Source organism: Muntiacus reevesi, chromosome X (genome assembly GCF_963930625.1).
Source record: "Muntiacus reevesi chromosome X, mMunRee1.1, whole genome shotgun sequence".
NCBI classification, from domain to species: Eukaryota; Metazoa; Chordata; class Mammalia; order Artiodactyla; family Cervidae; genus Muntiacus; species Muntiacus reevesi.
The window spans coordinates 32159177-32183153 of record NC_089271.1 but is presented as its reverse complement, the minus strand read 5'-3'; the positions used below and the strand labels follow the sequence as shown (position 1 = coordinate 32183153).

Sequence of the window (23977 nt, the reverse complement as noted above, 5' to 3'; positions counted from 1 at the left end):
GGAGTTTACTCAAACTCATGTCCATCAGGTCGGTGATGGCATCCAGCCATCTCGTCCTCTGTCATCCTCTTATCCTCCTGCTCCCAGTCCCTCCCAGCATCAGGGTCTCTTCCACTGAGTCAACTCTTCGCATGAGGTGGCCAAAGTACTGGAGTTTCAGCTTCAGTATCAGTCCTTCCAATGAACACCCAGGACTGATCTCCTTCAGGATGGACTGGTTGGATCTCCTTGCAGTCCAAGGGACTCTCAAGAGTCTCCTCCAACACCCCAGTTCAAAAGCATCAATTTTTCGGTGCTCAGCTTTCTTCACAGTCCAACTCTCACATCCATACATGATCATTGGAAAAACCATAGCCTTGACTAGACAGACCTTTGTTGGCAAAGTAATGTCTCTGCTTTTCAATATGCTGTCTAGGTTGGCCATAACTTTCCTTCCAAGGAGTAAGCGTCTTTTAATTTCATGGCCACAATCACCATCTGCAGTGATTTTGGAGCCCAAAAAATAAAGTCTGCCACTGTTTCCATGTCTCCACATCTATTTCCCATGAGGTGATGGGACCAGATGCCATGATCTTAGTTTTCTGAATGTTGAGCTTTAAGCCAACTTTTTCACTCTCCTCTTCCACTTTTATCAAGGGGCATTTTAGTTCCTCTTCACTTTCTGCCATAAGGGTGGTGTCATCTGCATATCTGAGGTTATTGATATTTCTCCTGGCAATCTTAATTCCAGCTTGTGCTTCTTCCAGCCCAGCCTTTCTCATGATGTACTCTGCATATAAGTTAAACAAACAGGGTGACAATATACAGCCTTACCATACTCCTTTTCCTATTTGGAACCAGTCTGTTGTTCCATGTCCAGCTCTACCTGTTGCTTCCTGACCTGCATACAGGTTTCTCAAGAGGTAGGTCAGGTAGTCTGGTATTCCCACCTCCTTCAGAATTTTCCACAGTTTATTGTGATCCACACAGTCGAAGGCTTTGGCATAGTCAATAAAGCAGAAATAGATGTTTTTCTGGAATTCTCTTGCTTTTTTGATGATCCAGTGGATATTGGCAATTTGATCTCTGGTTCCTCTGACTTTTCTAAAACCAGCTTGAACATCTGGAAGTTCTCGGTTCACATATTGCTGAATCCTGGCTTGGAGAATTTTGAGCATTACTTTACTAGCATGTGAGACAAGCGCAATTGTGCAGTAGTTTGAGCATTCTTTGGCTTTGCCTTTCTTAGGGATTGGAATGAAAAACTGATCTTTTCCAGTCCTGTGGCCACTGCTGAATTTTCCAAATTTTCTGGCATATTGAGTGCAGCACTTTCACAGCTTCATCCTTCAGGATTTCAAATAGCTCAACTGGAATCCCATCACCTTCACTAACTGTTCGTAGTGATGCTTTCTAAGGCCATCTTGACTTTACATTCCAGGATGTCTGACTCTAAGTGAGTGATCACACCATTGTGATTATCTGGGTCATGAAGTTCTTTTTTGTACAGTTCTTCTGTGTATTCTTGCCACCTCTTCTTAATATCTTCTGCTTCTGCTAGGTCCATACCATTTCTGTCCTTTATTGGGCCCATTTTTGCATGAAATGTTCCCTTGGTATCTCTAATTTTCTTGAAGAGGTCTCTAGTCTTTCCCATTCTGTTGTTTTCCTCTATTTCTTTGCATTGATCGCTGAGGAAGGCTTTCTTATCTCTCCTGGCTATTCTTTTATAAAACCTTAAGAGAAGTATGAGTATTCTACATTAATGTAAAATTTATTACAGGTGCCAAACAAATCCTGACAATTGACTAAAGCTGAAAGACAAGATGTAGCTAAGGGCATTCAGATCTATTAGTGTTTGGTACTCTGGATGTTTCTTTAGATATTAACCAAGACAAGTTTTGGGTATATTTGGAGCAAGAGTTGTTTTGGAAATATACATTTCAGGGTTTTTCAAAACTGGCCACGAATTAGCTCACCTGTCAAACAGAGTACTGTGTCCTACTCCCAGAGATTTTTTCAATTTTCAGGTTTCATGTGTACTCTCATTTCTAAAATGTTCCTACGTGATGTTAATGCTGTTGCTTCATGGACTACACTTCACAAATCCCTGATAAGCTGCACACGTACCTTGGCTGAAATGTGGGTTTATATCTACAGGGAACTCATGATACAAGGTGTAAAGGAACTTATATTCTGAGCAGTATTGCATGCCATTGCATAGGACAGGGAATGTAACATGCAGATGTGGATCCATGTCACTCCTAAAACATTTCTCTTAGCACATTTCATAAAATTGTTTGCTGTATACATATTTAGACAACCACACTAAAGAGATGAGGTGACCTATAGAGAAAATTTTAAATCTACTTTGGATGATAGTAATTTAAGTACAGTTCCCCCCGAATTAAAATCAGGGCTTGTGTTTTATTTCATACAGATTTTATTGAGGAGATTGGTAATATTATGATATCCCAAAATATAAAATGTATAACTATTAAAGTAAACATCATAGTCTGACTCCCATATGTCAGGTTTTTTTTTTCCTATTTTTATCTACAATTTATTTCTGTGCCAAGTAATTGAATGCTTGACATAGAAAAATGAGTCTGTCACTTTAACAAATGGTACTATAAAAACACTCAAACAAATAATTTTAGCAGAGATTATAGTAATTGCAGAAGAAATATCTTTCTCAAATGTGTTACCAGTATTTCCTATAAATATTGGGCTCACCTATTGCATTAAAAATAAAAATAAGAAAGGAGAAAAAGAAGCCTTCTCTTGGCAAAGAATAGTTTAGAAACATTTTGAATGGTTTATTAGAGTTGTGTTCATTTAATACAGAAGATTTCTTCTGAGAATCATTACATAGTTGATCATTAACTCAGTGTCTAAGAGGATGGTGTTTTAAATAAATCTAAGCAAGTAAATTGAAGGAAGAGTAATTTGTTAGTGAAAAAAAAGTTTTATCATCAGTTACAACAAAAATTGAGCATTTTATGGGGATCTCTTCACTTCATTCTTAAAGGCTCTTTATTTTAGCAGAAGCCTTTCCCATGAGAGCTATACACATTCTGCCTTCAGAGCCCAGCTGCTTCACTCCACTGTTTCTTTTCCTATTCAGACTGTTGGCATCATCAATATATGACTTTTGATTGGATCCCCAGGGTAGAAATGAAGTTGATAGACAGTGGATATATAACAAATGCATAGATGATTCTGGGCATTTCGTTTTGTTCAGTGGAGTGAAAGTTTTAGTGCTATTGAGAATGTTAAAAAAAGAAAGAAAGAAAGAAAAAGAAAAGGCATTTAAATGGCTAATCTGGATCAGAATTTTCTGCTCTGGTATTCTGGAAAGGTGCATAGAAATTTCAGAAAGTCTTGTTACAGTTGTGTACTGAAGAGTTTTTATGTTAAGAAGGCTTTGAGAGCAAATACTATATCCTCTGGGCTATTCTGGTTTAGATATTAATGAGAACACATTTGAACACTATTTGAATTCACAGGGCTTGCCATGCTGGAAGCACAACCTTATATGTAGTGGCCATGGGCAGTCCTATTATGGGAAACCAACTTGAGAGAAAAGGCGGGTCACTTGCTTCTGCGCAGGTCCTGGAATTCAAAATATCCAGGGGCCTCTACAGAATCCTGGCATCAGTTACTATGTTGACTCACTCAGTGTTGGGATCACTCACTTTCCCCTTACAGGACTCAGATCTTGGAGGCAATTAGCTTCAGAGACTACGAATAGGGGGAAAAAAAAACAAACTGAAGTCTTATTTTTTAAAGGCTGCTGAAGTTGATTGGTCTCTCATCATTCCTAAACCTACTGAAGCAATAAAGTTGAAAGAAAATTTACCAAGATCTTTATCGCTGCCTTGATATATACTTTTCTTTTTTCCAAATGCTTTGGTGGGAAGAAGTAGAGGACTGTTGTAAGTACAAAGTAACTAAAAATATTTTTTACCATGGCATAACTTTTAGTTTGTGGCAAGCTCACTGATTAGGCAGATTGATTTAAACTTATTATAGTGGATAGTGATTAAGCATAAATGTTATATATATATATATATGTATATATTGCACATATATATGTGCAGGTGTACATGTTTCTCACTGGGAAAACTTTTCAATATAAATGAGTTAGCATTTAAGCGTTTTCTTTTGCAAAAATAGCATCTTTCTTATTTAAGAAACTACTACAGTAATAGAATATGCATAACTGGCTTGGAGTATTTGTAACAAACAATTTAAATTGCTGTTAAATAGTTTGTGTATATGAGTTATTATCATGATTATTTGATATTTTTGTATTTAGTAATAGTTACATGTGGAATACTGAACTGACATATTTTCTCAATGAACTAATTGCTCTATGGGAATGACATGTGGATGCTTCAAGGTTAGAGAAGTTTTATGTGGCATATTATGGGGGGAAGATAGAGAATAAAATGATTTGTGATGGATAAATGGAGATTGAAAAAAGTATTGATAAATATTTAACATAAAAGTTCCCTTCTCATACTACAGTCAGTATTTTGAATGTTCTTTTCTGTAGCATATCATTAAAAATTATTTCAAAAGATGGTATGATCTCTGCAATCAAATTACCAGGTACAAAAGTACCATATTAAGAAAACAACAGAAAAACATGAGGGGCTTTTAATCATAATTTGCCTTCAAGTCACGGTGTTGTTTCATGTCTATGATGACCTAACTTTTCAGTAAAACTTTTTAGCTTGACTTTTTTATATAAACTCCAACTTTTTTGTTTAAGAAAGTAAAAATGATTAATAAAAAATGTAAAAATTGACCATGTGACAACAGTAAAAATAATATATACAAATAATATATGAGGAGTACAGTGTGTCCCAAAGAGGTGGATGAAGATTATCTTTTTATTTCACCTGCGTTTGACTCGTGGATTATAGTCATTCTGAAATAGATATGAGGGTCTATAATTAAGAATGAAAGAAGTGAAATCTCTCTAAATAAGTAACTATTGAAAACTTCTGGGAAAAGAGTCACAAGAGAAGTTTCACCTCTGAGAACAAATTATGAAAAGAAATCAACATTGTGCATTTATTAATTTACAAAAGATGCTACTGCATTTTGTAGTAAAACATTTTTATATAATTTCCTTTATAAATTTCTTTGACAGATGTAAGAATTGATTTCTGATAGAAAAGCCATTCAATGTACAGATATTACAAAAATACGAAGCATATGTTTGTTCTTTGTAATACATATTCATCACTTGATCAATTGATATAGCTACAAAATTAAAACCGTAAACCAGTATATAGAACAATTTAGGGAGAGTAGCAGAATTTTAATTTTGACATGGAACAAGATAAACAAACCATCTACTTTGTCATAGATTCAAATGACTTTTTAAATTCTTAATCAGAATTTGAAGAAAACTAACCTTTTTGGACAAGCCTGGTAGGACTTTATTATAGTACATTTTGAAGTGATCAGGTAATACTTAGGCTAAATGGCAATGAATTTCTTAAGAGAAAATGAAGATATTCACAAAGTTACATTATACATTAACTTTTATTAACTGGCAACATACTACTTTTTGAAAGTATTGACATTTGAATCCAGTTTTTTAAATTGCATTAGTTTGAAAAACTTGAGTACACTTGGTTGGGTTTTAACCAAAATAGTTACCAATTAATAGAGAATAACACTGTGTTACTGTGTTGCTTACTTTTAGAATTACTTAAATACTGTTTTGCAAAGAATCATTCAAATAATTGATTGCAAATTATATATTTCTTTAGAATTTTTTAAATGATGCAAATTTTCTTAAAGTCTAGTAATCTCATCTTTTAAAATTTCATTTGCAGAGTCTTTTAAGGGCATCTTAACTATGAAAAAGAGATTGCTGATCTAAATAGATAATATACTTCTTAATAAGAAGCCCTCTGTGTTTCTTATGTGGCATAGCAGTATTGAAAATACAGTAGAAAATATCACTATAACTGTTACTCTAAACTTAAAGACCACAAAATGTTCTGTGCAAATTTGTTATTTAAGGAAGAGAGGTGTTGGTTGACACTACTCCAGCTAGACAGTACTGAAATATAAATTCATAATTTGGACAGAGATATTAATACAGCTTCCTCTTTAGTCCTAAAGTATTTATTTGAAATCTTTGTAGGCCAAGTCATTTGCTACATGTGAAACAAATTGTAAAGTTCTTAACCACTTGGGTGGTTTAATAAAACAGATTAAAATCTTTGTTCTCTGGAAAAGTCAAGATTCCTTAATTCTATTTTATTATCTTTCATCATGGTTTTATCACAAAAATAAAACAAAGTGAGTTCCCAAACTTTCCTTACCCTTCCACTTTCTGCTGTAATATTTCCCTAACTTATTAAAAATGATTTATCATATTTTTCATTAAACCATTCTTTCTTGCATTACAAATGCAAGAAACATGATATTTTGGTGTGACTCTGTATTTTTATATAAAACACACATACACATTTAAATCACAGAGTACCGAATTACCTAAGAGAGACCTTGAAAATTAATTGGAAATTAACTTTTCTATAAAGTTAATTTTCTTTTTTTAAACTCATTATTTTTAAGTATTGTTAATTTACAATGCTCTGTTAGGTTCAGTTATACAGCAAAGCAATTGAGTTATATATATATTCCAAATTTTTTGTTTATATGTTTTATTGTCTATTTAAATATGCATCATTTGAATAAATACTGACAAGAGTAATGACAAAACATCACAAACCATGAAGGAAGAAGCAGACATAGGTTTTATGGGGCCTGAGGTTGAACAGTTGAAGGAAGGGGACTCTTTTTGGAAAACTAATATAAAATTATGAATATAAAATCAGGTGGGACTTGGGAGGAGCCAATATAAGTGAAGCACTTGCAGACTTAAGCTTTGAACATTTCATGGGAAATCATCTCTGTATGACGATATTTGTTGCAGTTGAATCTCTTTTACTCCATTTTAAAAGAAAATTGATGCTAGTTATATTTCTTTAAAGTATATATTATTTCTCAAAGACAAGCTTTTACTTAATGCAGATTAGAGAGTTAAAGGAGTTTATAATCATAGGAATTTGACATTTCTGCCTTTCATTCTGAAAAGATACATTGATTGAAGTGATGTCAAACTCAGTTAATGGAGGCGGTGCAGTTATTTCAGATATACAGAGTATGTAATTTGAAGGCAAGCCAAATCACAGTGAGAAGGAATAATGATGACCTTGGTTTATTTTTATACAGCACATTCAGGGTGTGATTGGATTCAGAGGGAGGCCACAGTTTTCTTTCTCACAAAGTCCTTCCATAGTCCTATGAGATTTGTGTTCTGTTATCAAGGTAGTTGGTTCATATAGGGACATTTTATTGGGAAAGTTATAGGCTGCAGTATGGGATATGAGAAGACTTATTTTTTTTAATTGAATGCAGCCAAGTACCATAGCATATTTCATGAAACTCTTTTCTTTGGCAGTATGGTCCATGGAGCAGACCGATCTTCAAAACTCAAACAAACAAAAAAAGTAAACACCTTGTGGTCTTCATCTTTTTCCTCATTTAAAAACATCCATTCATTAAAAGTCATTGGAATTTCATGCTATACAATATTGACAGAGGAATACTCATAATGTATTTGGAGTTCTGAAGTTTAATTTTAATACAGATATGAAAAATAGGTTGGCAGTGCTCTGTGTGTGTGTGTGTGATCAGTTGCTAAATCTTGATTGACTACTTTGAGACCCCCTGGATTGTAGCACCCCAGGCTCCTCTGTCCATGGAATTTTCCAGGCAAGAATACTAGAGTGGATTGACTTTCCCTTCTCCAGGGGATCTTCCCAACCCAGGGATTAAACCCACATCTCATCTTCTGCATTGATAAGTGGATTTTTTTTTCCACTGAGCCACCTGGGAAGCCCAGGCAGTGCTATAGTGTAGTTAATATTTTGCTAATTTGGAAGGGATTTGTCTACTTCCGTCACATGTAGAATTGTCCTAACATCTTTATATTTGTAAAATTTCAAGCTTCCTCTAATTAATATTGTAAGTGAAAACGTCTTTCAGAGATTCTGATAGCCTCTCTTGAAAGGGAGAATGGCCCTGCTTTTTGTATCACTCATATGCAAATGATAGTTTAAAGAGTAGCAGCTAAGATGATTTGGTTTGCTTTTTTCCAAAACTTAGGGTATTAAAAGCTTATTTTCCCATGTATTCAACATTACAGCATATTAGAATTTTGCTAGTGCCTTTTTAAACCAGATGGCTCCTCCAGAAATTCTGAAATGCTTTAACTCCAAGGGACATGCCCTTTTGCTTTCCCCACTCAGGATTACTGCTCTGCCCTGAATATGGCCACAAAGCCAAAAGCCGTGGCTCCAGTGGTTTAAGAGAATCTTAAATGTCTCAGCCACAATTCTGACAAGCAGCAGGCAAATGAGGGTGAAGAAAGGGAATGGCCCTGCTCATTCATGCTTAGAAGAGTCTTAGTCTTGTGACCACACGGAATCCCCCACATGCCCATTAACAAAGGCCAAGGTCAATGCCCTTGCTCCCAGAGCTGGAGTCTTCCATTCGGGCTACCATTTTAAGGAAAAATTTTCATCCAGCTCTGTGCTCAGTCCTTATGTTCTGATATTCATTCACAAGACCTCAGAATTTCAGGAGGTGAAAGAAGACATAGAGCAGTTTTCTGGGGCCCTACAGTCCCGAGAGGCGACTTTGCATAGCCTGTGTCACTCATATTCTAAGCCCAGAGAAAGCAAGTGTTCTTAGCAATCTGGATTGAGGTTGGAAATCAGTTTCTTCCCAGTCTCCTTATTATCTTTTACCTTCTGCTTCAGTGCCTTACTTTTGGTTTGTCATTATTCACCCCATTCTTCACCAAAGGAAGGTGGGGAGAATTAACAATTATCCTTTAACTGGAAAGGAACTGTCATTTTGATGCTATGCTGGTAAAATGTTGATGCTGCTGTTGTTTGGGGTGTGGATAAATGAATCTTCCAGAACTGGTAATTCAGTATTTTGATTCCATATAATTTTAAGCCACTGGTTTTCCATAAATTTTAAATGTTAGGAAAATGGTTTCCTGTATATTAATTTTTAAAGTTGAAATGTATCTAAGGCTACTTTAACATATTTAGAATCTGAGGAAGAACGTTGCCTCTATTTTTATTTTATTATTTATTTTTAAGAGAAAACTGGGCTGCTTTAATTAATAGAAGGAATATTAAAGTGCATGGTATAGAAGCCAGTGCTTATCCATGTGATAAAGTCAGAAGGTAGGTAGCTGAATGAGTTTTAAACAGTTAACAGAATTTTAAAGAAACTTTGAAAAATGCTTACATTGTCACACTCTTAGTTTACACTTAATAAATATTTAATAAATATATTTAGTAAATTCAACCCATTCACAGGCATTACAATAATGAGGAATTTATATATGCCAAAATAATATACAGGTTTTTGCCAGTTTATCTTCAACTTTTAGCTGTTCTTTATCTCTAACCTTATGAAATAATTGGTGTTTTTAAAAGACCAGTACTCATTGAGCACAATTAACATAATCATGTCTCAGTATGCCCAATTATGGGCAAATAAAGGGGTTAACCTTTCAATGGTTTCACCCTCTTCTTGGCTTTTGCTTTGTTTTGTTTTAAATTGCTCTCCCTCCTCCCACTCTGCTTTTCGCTAAGACTGTCATGGAATCAGGACTATAAAAGGGCATAAACATCGGTGGCTTTTTGCTCATTCTTGGCACCCATCTTTATTTGCACACAACTTGTCTGCTCCTTTATCAGATTTCAGCAGCAATAGTACCTTAGCTGGAGCTAAGTGCTGACTTAAAGGGCACAGGAGTCAACACACTCTTACAAGTGCAGATATTAGCCTTGGAAACTATGTGAGGTCAAACTAAAGACACAAGATGGGAAAAAAAAAATCAGAGTCAGAGCTGCTCAAGTATTTTCATCAAAGGCAAGCTGAGTAATTCCTTTATATATAGATGCTCACGACGGCAATATTAGAAATAGATTGCTGACTAAGCAGGCAAAATGTTTCCAAAATAGTTGAGGGACAGATAAAATTATGTATGAAAGTGGTGAACCTCAGTGGCTCTGATATATTGGAAAATAACTAGGAAGGAAAAGGGGAAACTAGACTCTAAAGAGTGTAACCAGATACAAGCAATGTTGGCATGTAGGTGGTTAACTGAAGGAGCTTACTGGAAGCTCAGACAGCTGGGGAATCCTGATTTAGTAGAGCCTGAAGGGCAGGTCAGGAGCCATGGGAACAGCTGCTGAAGAGCTAGAGAATTCCTCTGGATTAGGTGTACATACCCCATCTCTAATGGGCTATGTCAGAGAGCACCAAGTGTTATCACAGAGTTTACTTCACTCAAGCCTATGGACTTTGCAGTGTTTTCCTTTAAATGTCTAGAAATAGAGTGACTCTCTAAATAAATCCAGAAATAAAAGGATCAGAGGAAGTGGCTCCTTAAACTTTGTATTGCGTGGGATTCCGTGACCATTGTTTAAAGAAGGAACCATTTGTTATTCATGCATTTAGTCAGGTAACTAGGATGTGTTGAGGACCTACTTGTGCCACGATCTGGAGATAATGTTCTAAATAAGTGCACTCGCTGGGATTAGAATTTAGGAAAGGAAATATATATATATATATATATATATATATATATATAATGTTCATGCACTATTTAAATTGCATTTGGGATAAGGACTACAAAATAATGCATGCCTTGTTAGAAAAATGTATACTAGTGAAACCTAGACTTGTATTAGAAATTGGGGGAAGGATTCCTAAGAAATCAGCATTCAGAGGATGACAATGCAGAATGGAGTTGGCTCATAGTTGTCTGAGGTAAAAAGAGGGAAATGTTACATTCAGAGGGATCAACATATGTGAAGGTGTAACATGCTATGAAGAAAGAACTAAGTGAAGGTCAGCTTTCCTAGACTTTCATAAGTGGGGCAGTTTAAACAAGCATTCAGTTGATACAGTGGCCTGGGGTCCAATCATTCAGTGCCTCAGAGCTCATGGCAATGATTTTAGTTTTCTGTATAGTAAAATCAATGGTTAGCTTTTAAAGGTTTCTGTCAAGGAGGTGAAATGACTATGTTTGTGTGGTTTTTGCTTTTTTTTTTTTAAGAATAGTATTCTGTTTTGTGAAGAAGAGATTAGAAGGTGTTAAAAGTAGATGAGGAGTTATCAGTCTGAAGCTCTCAATCTGGTAGTTTCTCCAGGGACAAAAGAAGATGATGTTGATTAGAATGGTAACACTGGAGTTGAAAGAAGTGGATTGATTTAAGATTTACCTAGGAGATGGAGTCAATAGGCATGAGTATTGAGTTGGATGTGGTGCTTTCTATGGCATGTAGAATTGGGTGGATAATAGTACCATTTAGAAGGAGAAGACTTGAAGGGAGCTAGAATAATGGGAAGAATTGGGGTGTGGAATAAGTTTTTAATGGAGAGCTTGGGTGCAGGGAACCTGGGGATGTGAAGCCTACTTCTTTACTGGGGACTTAATGGCTCTTGTTCAGTCACTAAGTCATGTCTAACTCTTTGCAACCCCATGGACTGCAGCAGGCCAGGCTTCCCTGTCCTTTACTATCTCCCAGAATTTGCTCAAACTCATGTCCATTGAGTTGGTGATGCCATCCAACAATTGCATTCTCTGTCGCCCCCTTCTCTTCCTGACCATAATCTTTCCCAGCATCCAGGTCTTTTCAATGAGTTGACTCTTCACATCGGTGGCCAAAGTATTAGAGCTTCAGCTTCAGCATCAGTCCTTCCAATGGATATTCAGGGTTGATTTCTGTTTGGATTGACTGACTTGATCTCTTTGCTGTCAAAGGGACTCCCAAGAGTCTTTTCCAGAATCATAGTTTGAAAGCATCAATTCTTTGGTACTCAGCCTTCCTTATGTTCCACCTCTCATATCTGTACATGACTACTGGAAAAACTATAGTTTTGACTATATGGACCTTTGTCAGTAAAGTGATGTCTCTGCTTTTTAATATGCTGTCTAGATTTGTCATAGCTTTTCTTCCAAGGAGCAAGTGTCTTTTAATTTTATGGCTGTACTCACTGTTTGCAGTGATTTGGGTGCCCAGAAAAATAAAACCCGACACTGTTTCCACTTTTTCCCCATCTATTTGCGATGAAGTGATGGGACCAGATGCCATAATCTTCATTTTTTGAATGTTGAGTTTTAAGCCAGCTTTTTGCTCTCCTCTTTCACCCTCATCAAGAGGCTGTTTAATTCCTGTTCACTTTCTGCCATTAGAGTGGTATTATCTGCATATCTGAGGTTGTTGATATTTCTCCTGGCAATCTTGGTTCCAGCTTGTGTTTCATCCAGCCTGGCATGTCCCGTGATGTACTCTGCATATAAGTTAAATAAGCAGGGTAACAAAATACAGCCTTGACATACTTCTTTCCCAATTTGGAACCAGTCTGTTGTTCCATATCTGGTTCTAACTGTTGCTACTTGACCTGCATAGAGATTTCTTAGGAGGCAGGTAAGGTGATCTGGTATTCCCATCTCTTTAAGAATTTTCTACAGTTTGTTGTTATCCACACTGTCAAAGGCTTTAGTGTAGTCAACGAAGCAGAAGTAGATGTTTTTCTGGACCTCCCTTGCTTTTTCTGCGATCTACCGTATCTTGACAATTTGATCTCTGGTTCCTCTGTCTTTTCCACATCCAGTTTGTACATCTGGAAGTTCTCAGTTCACACACTGCTGAAGTTTAGCTTGAAGGATTTTGAGCATTACCCTGCTAGCATGTGAAATGAGCACATTTGTGTGGTAGTTTGAACGTTCTTTGGAATTGCTCTTCTTTGGGATTAGAATGAAAGCTGATCTTTCTAGTCCTATGAACACTGCTGAGTTTCCCAAATTTGCTGACGTACTGAGTACAGCACTTCAACAGCATCACCTTTTATGGATTGAAATAGCTCAGCTGGAATTCCATCACCTCCACTAACTTTGTTCATATAAAGCGTCCTCAGTTCAGTTCAGTTCAGTCGCTCATATGTATCCAATTCTTTGTGACCCCATGTGCCAGGCCTCCCTGTCCATCACCAACTCCCGGAGTCTACCCAAACCTATGCCCATCGAGTCAGTGATGCCATCCAGTCATCTCATGCTCTGTCGCCCCCTTCTCCTCCTGCCCCCAGTCCCTCCCAGCATCAGGGTCTTTTCCAATGAGTCAACTCTTCGCATGAGGTGGCCAAAGTATTGGAGTTTCAGCTTCAGCATCAGTCCTTCCAATGAACACCCAGGACTGATCTCCTTCAGGATGGACTGGTTGGATCTCCTTGCAGTCCAAGGGACTCAAGAGTCTTCTCCAACACCACGGTTCAAAAGCATCAATTCTTTGGCACTCAGCTTTCTTCACAGTCCAACTCTCACATCCATACATGACCACTGGAAAAACCATAGCCTTGACCAGATGGACCTTTGATGGCAAAGTAATGTCTTTGCTTTTCAATATGCTATCTAGGTTGGTCATAATTTTCCTTCCAAGGAGTAAGCATCTTTTTCAATTTTATGACTGCAGTCACCATATGCAGTGATTTTGGAGCCCCCCAAAAAAAGTCTGACACTGTTTCCACTGTCTCCCCATCTATTTCCCATGAGGTGATGGGACCAGATGCCATGATCTTAGTTTTCTGAATGTTAAGCTTTAAGCCAACTTTTTCACTCTCCTCTTTCACTTTCATCAAGAGGCATTTTAGTTCCTCTTCACTTTCTGCCCTAAGGGTGGTATCATCTGCATATCTGACGTTATTGATATTTCTCCTGGCAATCTTGATTCCAGCTTGTGCTTCTTCCAGCCCAGCGTTTCTCATGATGTACTCTGCAAATAAGTTAAGTAAGCAGGGTGACAATATACAGCCTTGACGTAGTCCTTTTCCCATTTGGAACCAGTCTGTTGTTCCATGTCCAGCTCTACCTGTTGCTTCCTGACCTGCATACAGGTTTCTCAAGAGGCAGATCAGGTAGTCTGGTATTCCCATCTCTTTCAGAATTTTCCACAGTTTATTGTGATCCACACAGTCGAAGGCTTTGGCATAGTCAATAAAGCAGAAATAGATGTTTTTCTGGAACTCTTGCTTTTTCGATGATCCAGCGGATATTGGCAATTTGATCTCTGGTTCCTCTGCCTTTTCTAAAACCAACTTGAACATCTGGAAGTTCACGGTTCACGTATTGCTGAAGCCTGGCTTGGAGAATTTTTGAGCATTACTTTACTAGTGTGTGAGATGAGTGCAATTGTGCGGTAGTTTGAGCATTGTTTGGCATTGCCTTTCTTAGGGATTGGAATGAAAACGGACCTTTTCCAGTCGTGTGGCCACTGCTGAGTTTTCCAAATTTGCTGGCATATTGAGTGCAGCACTTTCTAAAGCTTCCTAAGGCCCACTTAACTTCACACTCCAGGATGGCTGTCTCTAGGTGAGTGACCACACCAAAATAGCTATCCAGGTCTTTAAGGACTTTTTTGTATAGTTCTTTGGTGTATTCTTGCCACCTCTTCTTAATATCTTGTGCTTCTATTAGGTCTTTGCCATTTTCTGTCCTTTATTGTGCCCATCCTTGCATGAAACATTCCCTTGATATCTCCAATTTCCTGAAGAGTTGTCTAGTCTTTCTCATTCTACTGTTTTCCTCTATTTCTTTGCTTTGTTCGTTAGGAAGGCTTTCTTATCTCTCATTGCTATTCTCTAAAACTCTGCATTCAGCTGGGTATATCTTTCCCTTTCTCCTTTGCCTTTTGCTTCTCTTCTTTTCTCAACTTTTTGTAAGGTCTCCTCAGACAACCATTTTACCTTCTTGCATTTCTTTATCTTTGAGATGGTTTTGTCACCATCTCCTATACCATTTTACTAACCTCTGTCTATAGTTCTTCAGGCCCTCTCTCTACCAGATCTCATCTCTTGAATCTATTCATCACCTCTGCTGTATAATCATTAAGAATTTGATTTAATGTCCCTAATGAGCATAGATGAGACTGGCTACAAAGGTCATATAGAGTGAGAAGAGGAGGAACTCAGGAATTCAGAAAGGAAGACAAAAACACTTCAGAAAATCATCTAAGAGGTATTTAGAATGAATGTTGAAATCCTAAGGGAAATAATATGTCTGTAAGGAGGAGCATGCCTTTCCTTCTCCAATTTAATGACTTTGTGAATGTGAAACTCACTCACAGCACCAGGTGTCTTGGTTTCTACAGTCGCTACCATCTAGTTACCCCTAATTTCCTTTCCCGTATTTCTATGAGATATCACCAAAATGTTGCCTTAGTAGAAAAGCTTCAATAAATATTTAAATTGTATAATGTCTTCAGCTTTTTCATGTACTCTGTGCTTCCTAAAAATACCTCCTTCGGAAACCCCATTTCAACTGACTACTGTATAATGAAATGAGCCTTCAGTGTAAAACATTTATCATAGTCTGAATTTCAATTGCTCAGTCAGAGTTGTTAAGCAACATGAAAAATCATCCTTTAGAGAATACAGAATTGGATAGATATGACAAGGAAGGTTTGCACCTTGATGTTATTTTAGTTAATATAGATGTTTATTGGAAAAGTGTCTAAGATTTCTTGAGAACCATTAGTAAAATTGATTATCCTTAAATCTGGAAAAATGGTAAAAATACCTAGAAAACATTGGCAATTCAGTTTAAATAAGACTGGAATTGTACTGAAGAGCTAGAAGGTACTTGAGTAATTGAAAGTTAGTCATGGATGAGTGTAATGTACTTACCAGTTAGCTTGGGGGGAAGTAGGACTAGATAGAATGATATGATATGATATTGAGCAACTCCACTTGCCTTACTTTATTTTACTTGCTTATAAATATACATAGTTGAACACCTGCAATATTCTTTCTTCCTTTTATGAAATTACAGCTCAAAGTCAGAGAAAAATAGGCAAACACCTATACACACACTCACACATATACTCATAAATACCAGTACTGTAATATGTCAAGAGAGTTATAAACCATGGTGCAAATCAGCCATAAATGATTACTCATAGATTATGTGATTATGAAAGTTTCATTGAAGAATCCACATTTATAAGTAGGCCTTAGAGTTTTGGCATATGGAAATGTGAATTAGAGAATGAGCAGAAGGAACAATGATTCACTGACAAGAATTAATGAGGCATTGATATAGCCTACCTAAACAGTTGGGCTATCCTGGTGGCTCAGATGGTAAAGAATCCTCCTTCAGTGTGAGAGGCCTGGGTTCCATCCATGGGTTGGGAAGATCCCCTGGAGGAGAACATGGTGACCCACTCCATTATTATTGCCTGGAGCATCCTCATGGACAGATAAGTCCGGAGGGCTACAGTATACAGGGTCGCAAAGACACAATTGAGCAGCTAAGGACACACACAATTATTGGCAGTTCCTTGTAGGTACATAACAGTATTTGTGGTCCACCTAGTCTTCAAAAATAATATATAACTTTCATACCAAGTTTTTCTCTGGGTATATTATATGCATCTCAGCTAATGCTCATTACAGTTCTGGGAGAAAGGAGATATAGACATTTGTATTTAACAGATATAGATACTGAGGGACAGGAAGCTGAAGGAATTTGCATACAGTAGCTCAGTTTGTATGTACTGGAGTCAGGATTTGAATGGTAGTAGAGTGACCCAAGGATTCAGGTTCTTAATCAGTCAGCTGCCAAAACCTCTCAGATTTTGATGGAGAGTGTCAGCCAGAGCTCTAGAAGGGATAGAACAAATCAGAAAATGGAAAAGAATCAGGTATCTTCTAACAAAAACTAAATGTTTTATTAAGAATGTTCCTTTAAAACAAACTCATAAAATTTATGTTCACTTAAAAACTACAGAGCCTGGCATATTATAGTTTCTTAGATAAAAACCTGAGATGTCCTGGGACTTCCTTGGTGATCCAGTGGTTAAGACTTTGCATTCTAATGCAGGGGGTACAGGTTTGATCCCTGGTCAGGAAACCACATGCCTTGGGGTGTGGCCCAAATTTAAAAAAAAAAAATCAATTGGCTAAAAGAAAAAAAATGGAGAAGGAAATGGCAACCCACTCCAGTATTCTTGCCTGGGAAATCCCATGGACAGAGGAGTCTGGTGGGCTACAGTCAGTCTAGGGGATCTCAAAGAGTCAGACCTGACTTAGTGACTAAACAACAACATGGATTTTTCAGTTTCTGTTATGTGAGTACTATAAGTAAGAAGCTAAATAATTAAAAGCCTTATTTGTGATTTAAAAAAAAAAAGAAAAAAAACTGAGATGTCCTGAAAAACCTCATATCTATCCTCTAGACCTTCTCAGGGGCTATCTATGATAATAATACATAAGAGATCACTTGTTTTAGTGTTTTATGCCTTTCTCAGTCTTTTGACTGTGTGAACTTGGAAGATCATAGAATAGAACTAATATAACCCTTGATCTGTTGTAATCATCTACAGCAGGTTCCTCAGAAGGATCTCATTAGATGTCTTCCTGATTTTATTTCACTTGTACATAGGCTACTGTGCTAGATGAAGAAAAAAACAAGGAGTTGGCCCACAGAAATAAGATTTAGTGGAGGACAGAGAAGCCATGTGTCCATGGGGTTGCAGAGAGTTGGACACGACTTAGTGACTGAGCAACAACAAACTGTGAACAGAAATAATGTGGCTTTACTGATATATATAAAGTCAGTATGTATAAATAATAATATTTATATTATTAAATATAACTGTTTTTATTAAAACAAAACTGAAATAATCTCTTCCATCTGGAAAATATAAAGAAAACTACAACACAGTTGGGGAAAAAATGCGGAAATGATTTGTTATATCCATATTTCACTTCCCAATTAGACAGTTATAGTTTGTTATTTCATTCCCTAAGAAGCTACCAGTCATTTCATTTTAATGTGAAACACTATAATAGCAATTTGATTTTGATAATTTTTAAGAAAACATTATTATAAATGGAATTATCATACTATACTGATAGTATGATACAGATATAAAAATAAAATAAGGTAATATATTTCTACTTTTTATATCCATTAGTTGAACTAGATATTGAGATTTTTTTTCCCCTAAAAATGTGGTGCTTTCATTTTTTTTTTCTATTCAAACTTCACCTGACTTAGTTCAAGTGAAGTAAAGAATGCCATGTCACTAAAATCAATTCAGAAAAAAATTTCCGCTTCTTTCTTGAACTTGAAACAGTGGTAAGTATTGAGCATTTTCTCCGTTCTTAAAAAATGTCTTCTCTTGAGATCTGTGCATTGCACTCTCCTAGGCTTGTTCCCATTTCTTTGGATGTTTCTGTTCAGTCTGCTTCGTGTGCTCGTTCTCTCTACTCATCCTTTGAATACTGATTCTTCAGAGGTCAGTCCTAGTAGGGTTGTCTTCTGATTCTATAATCCCTTCCACAGTCATTGTACCCACGTGCATGTGTGTGGTTTTATTAACACTTATTTGCAGATAACTGGCTACATTATACCTCTAGCTCACATTTCTGCAATGAAGTCCAGAACTGTAATTTCAATTGCCTGGTTGGCATCTCCATTTGTATGTGACAAAGCCATCTGCACTCCAAGTGGAACTTCCCATCTACCCCACAAAACCTAAGCTTTTCTTGCTGTTCCCTTTATCAGTGAATGGTGCTACCTAACCATCCAGTTTCACAAACTAGAAACCTATTTCATCCTTGAAACTGTTGTCTCTCTCACCCTCTTATTTCTAAACCACTGCCAATCACTGTGGTTTTATCTCCTGAACGCTTTTGATCCACTTCTCTTTATTTTCTCTCCCATACTAGGGTTCTGATTGTATAATCAAGCTGCTCCCTCTCACTCAGAATACAGAAGCACTTTCCTTTCTGGTTTCTTTGCTTCACCTCTTCCCCATTCACTCTAATCTCTAAAATCCATCCAGTCAGCTAAGTATGATAATATCAGCACCTGCTTTATCAACATCCACTTCATTGTAGCTCCTGTTGACTATATGGAAAACAAAAGAAAATAAAACAAGATCTACATACTGGTTTCAGCTCCTGTAATGCTTCCCCTGCCTTTCCACCTTTCTGGTTTTCTTTCTGTTCCTTCAATAGGCATTGCTTCCTTTCTGCACAGGGCTTTTGTACTTACTATTCTTTCTTTTCTCTCTCTCTCTCACCTAGATAATATCAATTTCCCTTATCAGCCACTCCCTCTGAGTAGAAGTCAAAAATCCCAGAGTAGATAAAGTTTCTCTACCATGTCACATCCCTCTGTAACACATAGCAGTGTTGTAATTCCCTGGATGTATGGACTTCCCTGATGGCTCAGATGATCAAGTGTTTGCCTGCAGTGCGGGAGACCTGGGTTCAGTCCCTGGGTTGGGAAGATCTCCTGGAGAAGGAAATGGCAACCGACTCCAGTATTCTTGCCTGGAAAATCCCACGAATGGAGAAGCCTGGTAGGCCACAGTCCATGGAGTTGACACGTGACTAATGCTTATCAATCAGATTTTGTTGTAAGTTCTACAAACCCATCCCCATCAGTTGTTTTTGCTTGTCATTGTTTCTCCTGAACCAGGAACAAGTCCCCGGTTTGCCCTCGCATTCATGCCTGGCATTTTACATTCTGTAGGTTTGTATAGAACCTTCCCGGAGCCAAGTGGAATTTTTGAATGAGTGAATTGGTGTTTAAAATTTCATTGCACACTGTTTATTATGGCTGTTTAAATATAAGAACATGTTATAATAATGATAATTTTATTCTGTTTTATGAACATTTTAAAAGACAACAAAAGCACTTTAATTCTGGTTGGAGCTCAATGTATATAAATAAGTATTGAAGGTATGGATTTTGTCATTGGGTTTTATTTCCTTCTTTAATTCCCCATACTCCATTTTACTGTAGAATATTTTGGTTGTTCATATCACTTTGTTTTGTTTTTAGCTGTTTTCAACTCATGTACATTTTCTATCATCTGTCTTTGTAAACTCTCAGTATCAACTGCCTCCTTCATGCTTTAGATGTTCTTCCTTGATTCTGCACTAGTGTAGTCCTTTTCTTTTGTCTCTTACATTTGTTCTCTTTTTTCCCCCTTCCCAATTGCTATCTATGAATATTCTGGAAAAATCAGACTCTTACTTTTCCACTCTCTCTTGAAGAAGAGGTGCCTTTTTTAACCTAAACAAGCTTGAGATATGTATTTGGGTGTAAAAACAAAGTAGTCATTTCATTTTAAGATGTTTTAGAGAAGAGACGCTGACCACTCAGTGATTTGTCCTGAGGTGTATAAGGTGGGGAGGACTTCAAGGCAAATTTAAAATAATCCCTCTGAGAAAGGGCAGAAAGAGTTTTGCAATAAAAATAAATTACACTGTATAGAAATATATCATTAATAACAATATTCCCATTTTATAAGATAAAGATGACAACTTGCAGCTAAACATGGAAGGAAAAAAAAACCTGTACGGTCTCAGCCATAATGGTAAGTAGTAGTATATTAGTCACTCAGTCATGTCTAACTCTTTGCAACCCCATGGCCTGGAACCTGCCAGTCACAGTCATAAGTAGAACCTAAAAAGATCAAATGCATGAAAGTAGAGAATAGAGGGAGTTAGCAGGGGTGGGGAGCTGGCGGGAATGGGGAGATATCGATTAAAGGTACAAGATTGTGGTTATGTAGGATGATTAACTCTAGAGATCTAATGTACAGCATGGTGACTATGATCAATAACACTGTATTGAATGCTGGAGATGTGTTAAGAGGATAGATTTCAGGTGCTGCCATCACAATAGATAAGTATGTGGGATGATGCTATGTTAACTTTAGTAACCATTTCATTCTGCATGTGCATATCAAATCATGTTGCACAACCTTAAATATATACAATTTTATTACAAATAAGTTTTTTGAGTGATAGCACTAAAGCTGACAAGGATGCAGAGACTGGGTCTCAGTGGGATGGGAATGTAAAATGGTCCAGTCATTCTAGAAAACAGTTTGACATTTTCTTCTAAAACTAAACATGCAATTACTGTACAACCCAGCAATTCTACCCTTGTATATTTATCCCCCAAAACAGAAACTTAGGTTCCCACAAAAATATCTACATGGATGTTTATGCCAGCTTTCTTGTTGCTAGCCAGAAATTGGACACAACCCAAATGTCTATCAATGGGTATATGTAAAACAGACTGTGGTACATCCACATCATTAAATACTACTTAGCAATAAAAAGCAATGAACAATTTATATTCATACAACAACTATGATGGACCTCAGGCACTAAGCTGAGTGTAAAAGAATCAAAAGTTCACATACTGTTATTCCTTTTATATTGCATTATTGAATCACATTTATACAGATAAATAACAGAGTATCTTGGTTACAACAGGTTAGGAATTGGGGGTGTTCTGTTTAGTGGCGTCACAAGGTAGTGTGAGGTAATGGACCTATTCTGTATCTCGATTGTGGTATTTGGTATACAAAGCTATACTTGGTAAAACTATAGAACTACACACACACACACAAGGTTATAGATGAGTGTATGTGTAGCTGGTAAAATCTGAATAAATTCTGTGTATTATGCCAGCCAATTCCCAGTTTTGACATTGCACTGCAGTAACCCAAGGCGTCAACACTGTAGGATGTAGGATGAAGGTTGTGTAAGACATCCCTGCATATTTTGTTGCAACTTCCTGTGAATTTATACTTACTGCAAAATAATTTTTTTAATACAGTCTTAAACCTTTAACAAGCCCTCAGTGTCCTAATGGCTAGTGTATCATCACCAGACCTAATAAACAAATAAGTCTTATAAATTAATAAATCCACCACTCAGAGCCCAGGCAAAGGATGGTTTAATGCTAACTCACTAGAATGCAGTCCATTTCTATTATACAGGAACATGCATCACGTATTGAACAAAATGTCACTGTGATTTAAACTGCGTTCTAAATGTCCTACCTTGTGAGGTATTATGCTTCAGGTTGTTTATGACCAAAATGCCTATGTAGAAAGAGCTGGTATTTCAGAAGTTAGACTGCTCCATGGACATAGACACTGGACAGGGCCTGAGACTACTTTTGTTTTCAACCTGACTTTACGTATCAAGCAAAATAAGCATAATCAAGCAGATCTTTAACTATGATTTATGCAGTGCCTGGCACTGAGCTAAGCATATCTAATACAGATGGTCCTCAGTAAAAAATTAGGAATAACAATATTGCTTCACAAAGCTCACATCTTGTTGGCATTAAAAGGAATTATATAAAACTGCTTAGTGAGTGGCACAGGTATTGGGAATCTTTTTTTTTTTACTTTGCATTATTATAAATATTAAGAGTAATGAATTGCTTATATTTATATAACTTCCAAAGAAATAACAAATTGTACAGATACATAGATCAAGAGACAATCTCTCTGTGTATGAATATGTGTGTATGTATATGATTACCTTCCTTTAATCTCATCTTAAATCATTCCTTCAAATTGCTTCCCTGTTTAGGGCTTCCCAGCTAGAGATAGAGAACCTGCCTACCAATGCAGAGACATGGGTTCGATCCCTGGATTGGGAAGATCCCCTGGAGGAGGGCACAGCAACGCACTCCAGTGTTCTTACCTGGAGAATCCCATGGACAGAGGAGCCTGGTGGGCTACAGTCCATAGGGTCGCAAAGAATTGGACATGACTGAAGCAACCTCTAGCTTAATATCCTTTAGAGAATCCTCTAGCTACAAGGTGTGATTCAAATATCCAGCACACAGGATTCTTTCTAGTGTAGAACCTGTTCACATCTCTCACCTCTTTATCTGTTGTTCCTCACAATACAAACTTCTCCTTAAACAAAATTGTGGTTCCACGAGTCATTTCAGTTCAGTTCAGTTGCTCAGTCATGTCCAACTACTTGTGACCCCATGGGTTGCAGCATGTCAGGCCTCCCTGTCCATCATCAACTCCCAGAATTTAACCAAATTCATGTCCATTGAGTCGGTGATGCCATCCAGCTGTCTTATCCTCTGTTATCTACTTCTCCTCCTGCCTTCAATCTTTCCCAGCATCAGGGTCTTTTCCAGTTAGTCAGTTCTTCACATCAGGTGGCCAAAATATTGGAGTTTCAGCTTCAGCAGCAGTCCTTCCAATGAATATTCAGGACTGATCTCCTTCAGGTGGACTGGTTGGATCTCCTTGCAGTCCAAGGGACTCACAAGAGTCTTCTCCAACACCACAGTTCAAGAGCATCAATTCTTTGGCGCTCGGCTTTCTTTATAGTCCAACTCTCCCATCCATACATGACTACTGGAAAAACCATAGAGCCTTGACTAGTCGGACCTTTGTTGACAAAGTAATATCTCTGCTTTTTAATATACTGTCAAGGTTGGTCATAACTTTCTTCCAAGGAGCAAGCATCTTTTAATTTCATGGCTGCAGTCACCATCTGCAGTGATTTTGGAACCCAAAAACAGTCAGCCACTGTTTCCACTGTTTCCCCATCAATTTGACATGAAGTGATGGAACTGGATGCCGTAATCTTAGTTTTCTGAATGTTGAGCTTTAAGCCAACTTTTTCACTCTCCTCTTCCACTTTCATCAAGAGGCTCTTTAGGTCTTCACTTTCTGCCATAAGGGGTGTCATCTGCATATCTGAGGTTATTGATATTTCTCCCAGCAATCTTGATTCCAGCTTGTGCTTCATCCAGCCCAGCGTTTCTCATGATGTACTCTGCATATAAGTTAAATAAGCAGGGTGACCATATACAGCCTTGACATACTCCTTTTCCTATTTGGAACCAGTCTGTTGTTCCATGTCCAGTTCTAACTGTTGCTTCCTGACCTGCATACAGGTTTCTCAGGAGGCAGGTCAGGTGGTCTGTTATTCCTATCTCTTTTAGAATTTTCCACAGTTTGTTGTGATCCACACAGCCAAAGTCTTTGGCGTAATCAATAAAGCAGAAGTAGATGTTTTT

At 37.2% G+C, this 23977-nt stretch overlaps 1 protein-coding gene across 2 annotated transcripts in view; it reads left to right on the top strand.

Moving 5' to 3' along the window:
* The first annotated feature begins 3678 nt into the window (after positions 1 to 3678).
* DMD (dystrophin) overlaps positions 3679 to 23977 on the top strand; it is a 2163935-nt gene continuing 2143636 nt past the window's right edge. For both annotated transcript variants that reach the window (XM_065915496.1, XM_065915495.1), the window contains exon 1: positions 3679 to 3917. In XM_065915496.1, coding sequence (XP_065771568.1) covers positions 3887 to 3917 — 31 coding nt within the window. In that variant the 5' untranslated portion in view covers positions 3679 to 3886. The remainder of the gene's footprint in view (positions 3918 to 23977) is intronic.